General features: G+C 41.6%; 1 protein-coding gene across 1 annotated transcript; it reads right to left on the reverse strand.

The window, feature by feature from the left end:
- Positions 1-2,823: 2,823 nt before the first annotated feature.
- LOC144892672 (uncharacterized) lies at positions 2,824-11,603 on the reverse strand. Its single transcript, XM_078780685.1, has 4 exons — positions 11,374-11,603; positions 6,727-6,815; positions 5,947-6,174; positions 2,824-3,572 (listed from the first exon to the last, which is right to left on the reverse strand). The coding sequence occupies exons 1-4, from the start codon at positions 11,414-11,416 to the stop codon at positions 3,429-3,431; spliced, it is 504 nt and encodes a 167-aa protein (XP_078636811.1). The 5' UTR covers positions 11,417-11,603; the 3' UTR covers positions 2,824-3,428.
- Positions 11,604-14,398: the final 2,795 nt, after the last annotated feature.

Here is a 14,398-nt window from a genome sequence, read left to right on the forward strand (position 1 = left end):
ATATATAAGCACACCCCACCGTCGATAATATATTGTGTTCGTTGGTCAATACAACACAACCTGTGTCCTAATGTTCGTTGGTCACTCGAGTTCACAGTACGAATCCAACAAGTCATAACAACACAACCACAACAGACAGTCGCTTTGGGGTCTTCATCGCTGGATCGCATATCTAACAGCCATGATACTGTGCGAATTGAAAGCCTAATGCACTGAGTGTCACATCGATGAGTCATCGGCACACCTTATAGGCAAATGAGGTTGAGCAAGCCTGACGCTCGTGTGACACAATCCAGGTGTATGGTCTTGACGACATTGCCAATTACCCCGTAATGGCTCTTTCCTAATCATGTCAGGAGAACCACAACAACCAGAATTCACCCTGAGACATTTATTTAATAAGAAAAGCAATAATGGTCACGGCAATAATGGTGAAAAGCAATAATAGTGAAAAGGTGAACCAATGGTGAAAAGGTGAACCAATGGTGAAAAGCAATAATGGTCTCTGAAAAACGTCGGTCAGGAGACTAATCAAATATCAGGTGCACAACTTCAATGCAGGTATACTATTATGATGTAAGAACATCTTGGAAGGCGAAGGTGATCTTTGAGATTCTGCATTGGCAAGATTGCCCTATGACAAAAGACTTGTTTTTTTTTTCAGGCCGCGATTTGACATTGACCTTTAACCCAGAGGAATACGATGTAAATTAAGTTTAAATGTGCCTTGTTCAATGCTACCTGGAGAGGGCAATTTTGTTGTGATCAGACAAACCTTGGGTTATGGTGACAAATCTTAAAATCTATATATAATGGATCAAGTATATGTATGTATGTATATATGTATGTATGTATGTATGTATATGTATGTATGTATGTATGTATGTATGTATGTATGTCCACTCCTCACCCATTGGTTGGACTGCTGACTTGATGCCACCCACAATTGTAACCTGAAATACTTAACCTGAAGTACCCAGAGGACCCAAAAGACCACTCACCCAACCCCCCGACGACCCAAAAGACTGAGAAGACCCCGAGCACCCAAAATATCCTGAGGACCCAAAAGACCACAAAGACCCTAAATATCCCAAAAGACCCCGAGGACCCAAAGGACCATGAGGAACCAAAAGACCCCAAAGACTGAAAGACCAAAAATACCCAAAAGACCCAAAACTTTCAAAAAACCACAAAGACCCAAAAGACCCTGAGGAGCCCAAACATTACAAAGACCCTTAACGACCCTGAAGACCCTGAAGACCCAAAATACCCCAAAGATCCTTGAAGACCCAAAAGACAAAAAGACCCTTAAGGATCCAAAAGGCCGAAAAGACCCAAAGGACCACCAAAGACCCAAAATACAATGAAGACACAAATTACCCCAAATACCTAAAAGACCCAAATTACCCCAAAGTCCACAAAGATCCAAAAGACCCAAAATACCCTGAAGACTACAATTATCCCAAAGACCCTTAAATACCTCGAAGACCAAAAGACTGAAAAGACCCTGAAGACCAAAAAGACCCAGAAGACTGAAAAGACCCTGAAGACCCAAAAGACCCTTAAAGGGGAACCCAAACACAAAAAAATTCTGAGAAACCATTGGCAATCATTAATCATGGTCTCATTTGAAGGGATTTTTTTTTGGCCAATCAGAAAGTGTCGAAAAACTCCTAGACTGTCGATTTTCGAGTTTTTTTTAAAATTTACTTTTTGTATTCAAGATCGAGGCTCGTGTAAGAGCTAACTTTAATCACAAAAAGACAAACTGACACATAAAACATAAGATAAAGGGAGTGGGAGTGGGAGACAAGATGGGGAGAAAGAGGGAAGCACACAAGTACAACATTTGAGAGCAGGGACATCGGGAGATCTGTGGGAGGGAGAGGGCTTGGGGGGAGGAGGCACGGGAAGGGGGAGGGGGGTAAGAGGTATAAAACACGAGTTTGCCAGTGACGTTACATTGCGAACTCACCGTGATAATGCTGGTGACGGTACATAGAGAAACGGTGCATTGAGAGCTCGGATTCCGATATGGTGAAGGGGGGTGAGGGTGAAGGGGTGTGGAGTGGAAGGGGTGTGGGGTGGTCGTGGGCATTGTTAGCTGGAGTGATTTTTGATGGAGGACTGTGAGGGGATGGTGGAGTAGGGTGAGGGATTTGGCATGGTCATGGGTATTGTTAGCTAGGGTGACGGTTGAAGGGGGATTGTGGAGGGATGGTGTGGGTTGTTGTAGCTATTGTTAGCCTGGGTGACGGTTGATGGTTTTTTTTGTTTCTGGAAAATTGAGATGCCTCAAAAACCAAGGCCACATAAGTTGAATGGAAATCAGCAAGAGCAATATTACCAAAGGAAATCAGCAAGAATTTTCAAGTCAAAGCAGTTGTGTCAGCAGAAAATATCCCATGGCAGAAAAATGTGTTGCATGCTTGGAACAAGATCTCCCGTAGGGCGGGTATTCTGATAGTCTAGAATTAATTACCTTAAAATTAGGTCAAGGTCAAAAGAATGTCAAATCTACATATTCTGTATTACCATTGTTGAGGCAAAATTTCATTCCGAAAGTCCGAGCTGGTTCCGAAATACAGCCCGGAAATTGGCAGGGAAGGAAGAAAAACAAAACAAAAGCCCTAAATAGTGGTTTAGTACTCCTAGGGGTCTAAGGACCTCTGGGGTACCATTAAAAATTTGGGGCACCAATTGTAGAACCAAACCCTACAATAGTTGAATGTGTATCTAGTACTTTCCTCCAAAATAAAGTCTTAGAATGAGAATTACATTATTAGAAAAGGAAGCCAACATACACACGCAGAGGCTGATGAATCCATCATACTTGTGCCAAAATTTATTATAATATTTATTGGCATATCATGATATTTCACCATATAATGAAAACGTCATTTAGAAGTAACTAAAAAGTAAAATGTAGAAGTAACTCACCCCAAAACTTTAATGATAAAAACGAAACAATTTAAGTGAATAAAACAATCATGTGAATAGTATAACAAATGTAAATATCAAATGTTAGTAAGTTGTGAAGTTTGTTCCCATCTTCACATTCCTTCGCCTCATTCAGTTTTACTCCATCTCTATTGATCTCCATTTGTTTTTTGTTTTTTGTTTTTTTCTTCCCACCCATTTATTACTTTATCCACAGCTCAAGCCAAACAAGAAAAAGATGACAATCAAGTTCAAAGAATCATTCTCCCTGAACGTTCCTGGACGTTGCACAATCAATGTGGTTCCTGCAGTTCATTAACACCCACCATTTCATCATCATGAAGGAAACAGGGTACATATGTACCTGGCAACCGGTCAGTGTGTCTGTTTGTCAAACTCAAATGGTAAATAAATAAATGGACACCAGTGTAGGTGAGTGAATGGTTTCCAGAACGAAGAACTGCGGATCAATGTCTGTTTGCGGACAACTACAACGCATCCACGATTCTCTTCCCAAAGTTATCCAGATCATTGACCAGTTGTGAAACTTGATTCCACTGAGCAAAGTTTAAGGTGCTTTTCTCTGGATCCGTGGGATTTTCAATCATCATGCTGTCAGGTACATCACCCGTCTGCAATTGCATAAATGCGCATCGAGTTACAAGTTGATTCATCAACACCTGCGATAAATGGTCACGTAATTCCATTAAAAATGCTTCCGCACAGTTGGCATCAATATCTATAGTTACAACTGTTACAGAAATGCGGTACAAAGTACAACACTGCACTCAATGGGAGTGCAATACACCACCCCAGAGGGCTCGAAACCATACTGTCATGTGACCGCAGTGTGAGTCAATATAGTCCTGGACTAATTTAAATTATATATTTCTCATATTTAGTTCAAACTTGAACTTGTCCAAGAAATGCACAATATGAATCTCTGCCATATTGGGCGATTCCAGCCGCCTTCGTTGTCTGGTTATTGCCCCACGAGAGGAAAGCAGGCCCTCCTCAAAGCGAAATTTCTAGGTGCATTACTTTGGCGCCAAATTCAAAAATTGCAATGAGGGATCAAGGGGACTCAAAGGAGGGGGGTGCGCACTGGACTGGCACTACCGCTACCACATTCCAGATGGAAGGTCTACGAGAGGGTGAGCTACATTGAGTCACCCCCATTGCCCAGTCGAGATGAAAGGTCTACTAGAGGGTGCGGTACATCGAGTCATCCCCATTGTCCAGTCTAGATGGAAGGTCTACTAGAGGGTGCAGTACATTGAGTCACCCCCATTGCCCAGTCTAGATGGAAGGTCTACTAGAGGGTGCGGTACATCAAGTCACCCCCATTGCCCAGTCGAGATGGAAGGTCTACTAGAGGGTGTGGTACATCGAGTCGCACCCATTGCCCAGTCGAGATGGAAAGTCTACTAGAGGGTGAGGTACATCGAGTCGCCCCCATTGCCCAGTCGAGATGGAAGGTCGACTAGAGGGTGAGGTACATCGAGTCGCCCCCATTGCCCAGTCGAGATGAAAGGTCTACTAGAGGGTGCGGTACATCGAGTCATCCCCATTGTCCAGTCTAGATGGAAGGTCTACTAGAGGGTGCAGTACATTGAGTCACCCCCATTGCCCAGTCTAGATGGAAGGTCTACTGGAGGGTGCGGTACATCAAGTCACCCCCATTGCCCAGTCGAGATGGAAGGTCTACTAGAGGGTGTGGTACATCGAGTCGCACCCATTGCCCAGTCGAGATGGAAGGTCTACTAGAGGGTGAGGTACATCGAGTCGCCCCCATTGCCCAGTCGAGATGGAAGGTCGACTAGAGGGTGCGGTACATCGAGTCGCCCCCATTGCCCAGTAGGTCGATAGATGCTGCCCCAGTTAGCTCAGTGCAGTAGCGCCAGTTAGTGAGCAGGTAGGTGTTAGGATAGGTTAGGGCCAAAGGCAGCCATCCTACCTGCCTACCTGCTGCTACCATACGCTTCTGCCAAGACCAACATAATCTGCCGGCTCATTCCATATGCCAGCTACTCACTTGACTTGCCTGCCAGTGATGCCACTCACCTGTCTCTGTCAGCCATGCCATTGCCAGCTATGCCACCTGCGTTTATGCTATTTTTCTTGGCCCATAAATGCCAAAAAACACACCAGAGTGAAGGCCATGTCGGCCGAGTATCATTTAATGGGCTTTGGTGGACATTTGCTTTTGTTGTATTGGGCCACTTTGGCCAAGAAGACTCACTAGAATTGCCACATGGGCCCAGCTCAAATTTTTACTGGGCCATAAAGGCGAACGGAAAACTCCAGTTGTGGAGGCTCCCAATTTCACCCCTTCTCTAAAAGAATGGACCTCAAATACATTCTCGCATCACCTGTCTCTCCCAAAGGTTACTGCTGCTCCACATGTCTTGAGTTCTAGGCCATTCTTTCTCCTGGCATGAATCCATTATTCCCCAGAAATCCCAAACCTCGTATCAATCTGTCGTGATTTCACCTGCCACCTTGCCATTCACTGGGAATTGGCTCAACAAAACTCCATGAATCGACATCATTCATAACCAATGGCATAACGTGGCACCTCACCCTTCCTCCTAAATAGATCAGTTGAATTCCTCTACTATGTGCATTGCAATCACAAAGTCTGTCCTTTCACACCTGGCTGCATCTTGGACAAAGTGTTTTCTTTTCAAAGTCTGTTGCAAAGTAAGTATGGAGGTAAACATTGGGCCATTATTGAGGGCCACACCCAAACAACATGGCCGAAATTCAGCCAAAAGACTGTAACATTGCCAATCTCCGCACCATGAAGATAATTTTATATTTCATAAAAACATGATGGAAAGCCTCAACACAGGGTAACAGAGAAACAAGGGTACAAACAATATTAAATGCCACATTATTACGGTTCACGTTTTAGCCTTATGCTGGAGACAGACATGCAGCTTGAGTCAGACAAACTAACGAACAAAATGCACATTAGACAGTATTCTCCACTCGTATCAATACCGCAGCCAGTGCTACTTGTTCCATCTCCATGAGAGTCTTATTCACGGAGGAGACAGCTTGAAGAAGTATCTTGCCATGAGCCAGCTCTTGACTCGATAACAGCTTCCGAAAGCGCTGCTGGAATCCTTTCGAGTCCTCGGCAATGGAGTGGAGTAGGGTGTGAGGAGAACGGGGGCTCCTGGGAACGCGCGGCGAGGGTCCGCAAGAGGGAACGGGTGTGTACTGCAGCTGCAGATCCAGGAGGAAAGTATGAGAGGCAAAAGACAACAAAGATTACAGATTTTTATACGATCGACACATCAAGAGACCGAAGCACAGGACCTAGCAGAAAAACAAATGTTGATGGAGTCTCGGTTTCCTAACACCTTTCATCTGGCCCAGTGAGCCATGCCAGCTCTTTCGGACATCTGCAGAATACGTTCATCGATTAACTGACCGCTTGGTTATCTTCCATTTGAAGCTCACCTCCAGGTGTACGTCCTCACTTTCTTTCCTGCCTTTGGAATCATCTCCACATGTTTGTGGGATCCTATGCTGCACTCGATTATTCAGGGTGGTGGTTCACCACAACGCACTTCCTTCTCCCCATCTTACGACGTGACCAAAGTCTGTTTGTTCTCCACCACTCCCAAGACAATTTGTTAACCTCTCATCGCAAGCACTGTCATTTCACTTTTCTAAGAGCCATGTTATATCCAAAGAAAGAATCCTTATACTTTACTACGAAGTTGTAATTAAGATTTTAGCGATCAAACAATAAGTATCAATAATCATGCTTACGAAGCATTGACGAAGACTTTCAGCTTGAACACGAAGCCGTCGGGCAAGTCGTTTCACCGTAGACTCGTTTGAAGGACCATCTGTTTCAACTGGAATTATAGTGTGTGCGGCAAGAAGGAAAACACACTTAAGGAAGATGCAAATATGACATAGAATAGGAGGTTACATTGTCGTGATGTAGCAGAGACGAGGTTTTAATAAGCCCCAAAAATAAAAGCAAAGAATTCCAATAAAATTCCAAGTTCTGAAGTTTGGCAAAGCACTTGAGGCCTTTGTTGAACACCTTTCCAAAGAAAGTTGAGTGTTTTTAGCCATTTTATCAGTTGCGTACTCTAATAGACTTTCAATTTCGATGTAAAAAAAAAGTATTTATTAATTTTTGTTCATGATCAAATAAAAAAGTTGGACATCCTTTTTAATCACACAAATAACTTTACAGTTGAATGTAAATGAGTTTTCTAACCTGAACCCTCATAGCATCCATGACTATTTGGATTAATATCGTTTTGAACATATTTCATTAATGACATAATGGCAAAAGTTGCTTCAACAAAATTTTATCGACCATTTCAAAAAAGGACATGGAATATCTTTCTTCTATAATCTTCCAGGAAAATACCTTGACCTCTCCTCCAATGCAACCTTCTCGTTCGCACAGAATCATGTCACAGAAACCGAGCTTTTCTTTCTGCAGATAGTTTTGCTCACTATTTATAAGATAAAACATCTGAGATATATCAGAACGGGCTTATTTTAGCTGAGGCTAATGACTGTACCTGAGTTGCTGTGTTGTCATGATTTACACCAATCATAATACAAACAATTACTTTGCACAAATGTTTATGATATTACATTTTTATAGGCGATTTAGGTTGAAGATTTAGGTTGAATGTTTTTTTTTCAAGAAAGAACACCACAGCACATACATAGGGGAGGGGTAGGTGCAGACTAGAAGTTTGGGACGATTACACCTCACCACCACGTAATTCACAACACCTCACCACCACGTAATTCACAACACCTCACCACCACGTAATTCACAACACCTCACCACCACGTAATTCACAACACCTCACCACCACGTAATTCACAACACCTCACCACCACGTAATTTAAAACACCTCACCACCAAGTAATTTAAAACACCTCACCACCAAGTAATTTAAAACACCTCACCACCACGTAATTTAAAACACCTCACCACCACGTAATTTAAACACCTCACCACCAAGTAATTTAAAACACCTCACCACCACGTAATTTAAACACCTCACCACCACGTAATTTAAAACACCTCACCACCACGTAATTTAAAACACCTTACCACCACGTAATTTAAAACACCTCACCACCAAGTAATTTAAAACACCTCACCACCACGTAATTTAAACACCTCACCACCACGTAATTTAAAACACCTCACCACCAAGTAATTTAAAACACCTCATCACCACGTAATTTAAAACACCTCACCACCACGTAATTTAAAACACCTCACCACCACGTAATTTAAAACACCTCACCACCACGTAATTTAAAACACCTCACCACCACGTAATTTAAACACCTCACCACCAAGTAATTTAAAACACCTCACCACCACGTAATTTAAACACCTCACCACCACGTAATTTAAACACCTCACCACCACGTAATTTAAAACACCTCACCACCACGTAATTTAAAACACCTTACCACCATGTAATTCAAACACCTCACCACCAAGTAATTTAAAACACCTCACCACCACGTAATTTAAAACACCTCACCACCACGTAATTTAAAACACCTCACCACCACGTAATTCATAAAACCACCAAGTTATTCAAAACACCTCATCACCAACTAATTCAAAACACCTCACCACCAAGTAATTCAAAACACCTCACCATCACGTAATTCAAAATACCTCACCACCACGTGATTCAAGACCACCACCACGTTTTATAAACACTTCACAACCACGGAAACAAAAGTTTCAGGGAGTAGTTCAGTGACAACAGACACTGCCCAGATATGTAGATATATAGATAAATGACTGTACCTGAGTTGCTGTTTTGTCATGGTTCACACCAATCATAATTCAAACAATCATAATGCACAAATGCATTTGTAATATACATGATATTACATTTTATAAACAATTGAAGTTGAAGTTGAGTTGAAAAAAAAAACAATTTTTTCCAAAAAAATATCCCCCCTCCCCCTCCCCCCCCAAAACATTTGAACATTTTTCTTTAAAAATACCCTTAGGTCATACCGACGGGAGAGATAGGTGCATACCAGAAGTTTGGTAGGATTTCACAAAAGTTTGAGGGAGTAGTTCAGTGACAACACAGGACAACACAGACACTGCACAGATATACATGCAGATACAGTCACGTGAAAAGGTAAGTACACCCCATGCAAACTTTTGACTTTTTCAACATATTTCAACACACAGCTATTTGATCTTCATTTCCACAATATTGATAGATAAAGGTGATTTAATATAACAAATATCATGAAACATTTACATTTTGTAGTCCATTGTATAATTTAAATAAACATAAATGCAAATTTCGTATGTGGAAAAAGTAAGTACACCCCTACATTTATCACTACTTCAAATACCTAAAATTAGAACCAGGTGCACCAGCTGAGGTGCAAATGATTAGAACATCGTTAGAGAGGATCTTGGAGGAACCTGTCTTATTTAAACCTCAAACATTTAGTTTGGTTTGCTCTTTGTTGTTGAAGTGTGCGGCGTCACCATGCCTCGATCAAAAGGGCTCTCTGAGGCCTTCAGAAAGAAGGTTATAGATGCCGACGAGTCTGGGAAGGGATTTAAAAAGATCTCCAAACAATTTGAAATCAATAATTCGACTGTCCGAAAGATCATCTACAAGTGGAGAAGATTCCAAACAACTGCCAACTTGTTCAGGCCAGGCCGCCCCAGCAAGTTCAGCCCGAGAGCAGACCGCAAGATGCTGAAAGAAGTCTCTAAGAACCCCAGAATGTCATCACGGGACCTACAGGTAGCTCTTGTCACTGTTGATGTCAAAGTGCACGAGTCTACCATTAGAAAGAGGCTGCACAAATTTGATCTACATGGGAGGTGTGCCAAGAGGAACCCTTTGCTGTCCAGAAAGAACATCAGGGCAAGACTAAAGTTTGCCAATGAACACCTTGGCAAAGACCAGCACTTCTGGAACAATGTGCTCTGGACAGATGAGTCAAAGGTAGAGCTATTTGTCCACAGCAACAGAAGATATGTTTGGCGAAAACCAAAGACAGCATTTGACCACAAGAACCTGATACCAACTGTAAAGCATGGTGGTGGAAATATTATGGTTTGGGGCAGCTTTGCTGCATCAGGGCCTGGGCAGCTCACCATCATAGAATCCACTATGAATTCTTCATTGTACCAGAGGGTGCTTGAGGATAATGTGAGGCCATCTGTCAGAAAGTTGAAGCTCAACCGAAGGTGGACCTTGCAACATGACAATGACCCTAAACATACCAGTAAATCCACCAAGGAACGGCTGAAAAGAAAGAAATGGAGGGTTCTGGAATAGCCAAGTCAAAGCCCGGATCTAAATCCCATCGAGATGTTGTGGGGGGATTTGAAACGAGGTGTGCATGCAAGAAACCCCTCAAACATCGCACAGCTGAAAGAATTCTGCATGAAGGAGTGGGCAAAAATTTCCCCCAGTCGATGTCAGAGACTGGTAGACAGTTATAAGAAACGCCGACTTGAGGTTGTTTCTGCCAAAGGGGGCAATACCACCTATTAGAGCCAAGGGTGTACTTACTTTTTCCACATGCGAAATTTGCATTTATGTTTATTTAAATTATACAATGGACTACAAAATGTAAATGTTTCATGATATTTGTTATATTATATCACCTTTATCTGTCAATATTGTTGAAATGAAGATCAAATAGCTGTATGTTGAAATATGTTGAAATAGTCAAAACTTTACATGGGGTGTACTTACTTTTTCACGTGACTGTATATAAGATAAAATATATATAAGCTATAAGTATATATAAGAATATATATAATAATATATAAATATATATAATATAATATATAAATATATATATATATATATATATATATATATATATATCAGATAAAAAGATCAGAATATGCCGGTAACTTACTTACAGTGCACCTTGGGATGATTTTTTGAAGAAGTGGATTTTTTTTACTGTCACTTGGAATATCATACTGGTTCTGCAGGGTGTCCACAAAGTCGCGCATCATAGGAAATGATTTCATTGATTATTTATCATCGGAAATTAAACTATTTAATTCAACAATTAGCCCGGATATGTTGAAGAACATTCAGAGAAACCTGCTTTTCCGTTTACAAACCTGTGTTTGAGATTGGTGGGACACATTTCGAGCAACTGATGGAGCCAACCTTACAAATAAATGCTTTGTCTATGATGCGCGACTTTGTGGACACCCTGTCGTTCAATTGATGAGGTATCATTGCAATGAACTCAGCGTGCAATTTCTCAAGTCACACGTGTAAGTTAGAGACATGAGCCTTAGATGTACAAACCAGGTAATAATAAATGTAAAAAGGAACAATGTCGGAATGGAAATAGCAACGCGAAGAAGAGAGTACAGACATGTAAAACAAGTTAAACTACCTTCGTTGTCTTCATTTTCCGATGCATAGCCATTCTTCTCCATTTCTGCACTGGCCTGTGAGATCTGTCTCTGTCTCTCTCTGTCTCTGTCTCTGTCTCTCTCTCTCTCTCTCAAAACATATGTCTTCCTATCTCTCTCTATCTCTCTCTCTCTTTATGACTTTCTCTTTACCACTCTCTCCACCCCTCCCTTCCTGTGTTGCTTCATGGTGTGCAACGTTGCAGGAGGTGGGAGGGCAGAAGGAAATATTGACATTCATATTTTGAGCCATAGTGATTCATGGAAAATTTTGAGGAACCTTGCGGTTTTCCTGCCTTGCGGTTTTCCTGCAAGCTTATGATTAGGAAATCAGTTCACTCAGCTGTACATTACTTGGGAAAAAAAACGTTTTCCCCATATCACTGCTATGACTTGTGTGAAATGCACAGGTGCTGCTACCTGGGTGAAATGTACAGCAACTGAAACTATGAAATTCTTTGATCTGAGACTTCCTTTCATTCACAGCACTTGTCCCTGTTTAAGCATTCATTACCCAAGATGGAGAAAGAAGAAAGGATGAAAAAAAAATAGAAGAGGTTAAAAGTAGAGATTGAAGCTGAAAAGTGCGATGATCTCAAAGACAATAATTCGGAAGTTAAAATTGGTGGAATTTCAAAATAAATAAGAAAGAGGGTTGGGATTCCTTGAACGTGCAAAGTTAGGAACTACGTTTTAAATAAGTATTGAGTTAGAAATCTGAAACGTTCTCCAAATTTGATGGAAGAAGACAGGGTTTAAGTGAAAAGGAAGAAATTGAAATGAATGGCCAAACCTGTGCAAGTCATACCAAATTGTTCAGAACGTTCACATATTGTACATGTATGTATCCTGGACAATATACAGTGCTTTCAGAAAGTAGTTTTTTAGTAACTTTTACAAAATAATCAAAATGAGAAAGCTTAAATGTCTTGAGTCAATAAGTATTCAACACCTTTGCCATGACGGTCCAAATTGAGCTCAGGTGCATCCAATATCATTTGATCATCCTCGAGATGTCTCCATAACTTGCTTGGGGTCCACCTGTGGCCAATTCAATTGATTGGACATGATTTAGAAACAAACACACCTTTCTATATAGGGTCCCATAGTTGACTGTTCATGTCAGAGCAGAAACTCTACCATGAAATTCAAGGAACTGTCCATATATATCCGTGATAGAATTGTGAGGAGGCATAGATCTGGGGAAGGGTATAACCATCACTGCAACACCCCACCGATCTGGACTTTATGGCAGAGTGGCCAGACGGAAGCCTCTCCTCAGTGAAAGACACATGAAAGCCCGCTTGGAGTTTGCAGAAAACCACCTGAAGGACTCTCAGACTGTGAGAAACAAGATTCTGTGGGCTTTTATGTGTCTTTCACTGAGGAGAGGCTTCCGTCTGGCCACTCTGCCATAAAGCCCAGATCGGCGGGGTGTTGCAGTGATGGTTGTCCTTCTGGAAGTTTCTCCCATCTCTACACAGGATCTCTGGAGCTCAGCCAGAGTGACCACCAGGTTCTTGGTTACCTCTCCTACGAAGGCCCTTCTCCCCCGATTGCTCAGTTTGGCCGGGCAGCCAGCTCTAGGAAGAGTCCTAGTTGTTCCAAACTTCTTCCATTTAAGAATTATGGAGGCCACTGTGCTCTTGGGAACCTTCAATGCAGCAGAACATTTTTTTTGTAGGCTTCCCCAGATCTGTGCCTCGACACAATCCTGTCTCTGAGTTCCTCAGGCAGTTCCTTTGACCTCATGGCTTGGTTTTTGCTCTGATATGCATTGTCAGCTGTGAGACCTTATATAGACAGGTGTGTGCCTTTCCAAATCATGTCCAATCAATTGAATTTACCACAGGTGGACTCCAATCAAGGTGTAGAAACATCTCAAAGATGATCAAGAGAAATGGGAGGCACCTGAGCTAAATTTCAAGTGTCATAGCAAAGGGTATGAATACTTATGTCAATGTGATATTTCAGTTTTTTCTTTTTAATAAATTTGCAAAACTTTCTAAAATCCTGTTTTCTCTTTGTCATTATGGGGTATTGAGTGCAGATTGATGAGGGAAAAATGAATTTAAACGATTTCAGCATGAGGCTGCAACATAACAAAATGTGAAAAAAGTGAAGGGGTGTGAATACTTTCTGAATGCACTGTATTGTGAATACAGGAGAAAATGGAGAGGGGGTGCAAATGGTGAATATTAAGAAAATGAAGAGAATGGAGGGTGAAGAGGGGGAAAGGCCGAGCAGAGGAGAGCCCGAACATTGCACAATGTAACTTTCATTCAAACTTTCCATCAACATAATATGATTACAAAAATGACTTAGGGGTCAGCAAAGGGTTAATTATGACTTTGTTATCTCGTAATGAATGTCAGAGTGAGTGTTTTATAACTGCAGTTAGCAACGACCAGGATCAGTTAGGTTAACTTTTCAGTTTATTAAAATTTCTCCACTTTCCTTCCTCAATCTCTGTTGGTAAAATTGAATTTAACATTTCCCTTCCCCTCTTTCCACTTCCTCATTATCTCACCATGTTTACTCTTCCCTTATTTCTCATTATTCCTTCCATGTTTCTTCCTGTCTGAAGCGATTGCACATCGCTCTCGGCTCTCCTGCCAGGATGTGCAGGAGGATCATAAATCCACTTCCACTTTAATCAATGCCAAGTTTTCTCAAACTACAATTTAAAACTATTTTTCAAAACATTGAACATGTTTATTCATATTCCTTCATTTTTAGCTCTCCTGGAACGAAGTTCATGGGAGCTTATGCGATGGCGCGGCGTCCGTCCGTCGGTCCGACAGTCCGTCCGTAAACGCTTGAAACTTCTTCTCCGAAACCGCTGATGGGATTGCTACCAAATTTGGCACAAATGATATTTGTTGTGTCGTGACTAAAGTTTGTTCATGGCATTAAAAAACATCGGGGTCTAAGGGGGTTTAGTGGGGTCAAAGTGGATCCAGGTTTGACCCCCCAAAATAGGAATTTGCTTTTTCCTCAAACTAC

Source organism: Myxine glutinosa, chromosome 6 (genome assembly GCF_964187855.1).
Source record: "Myxine glutinosa chromosome 6, kmMyxGlut1.1, whole genome shotgun sequence".
In the NCBI taxonomy this organism is placed as follows: Eukaryota; Metazoa; Chordata; class Myxini; order Myxiniformes; family Myxinidae; genus Myxine; species Myxine glutinosa.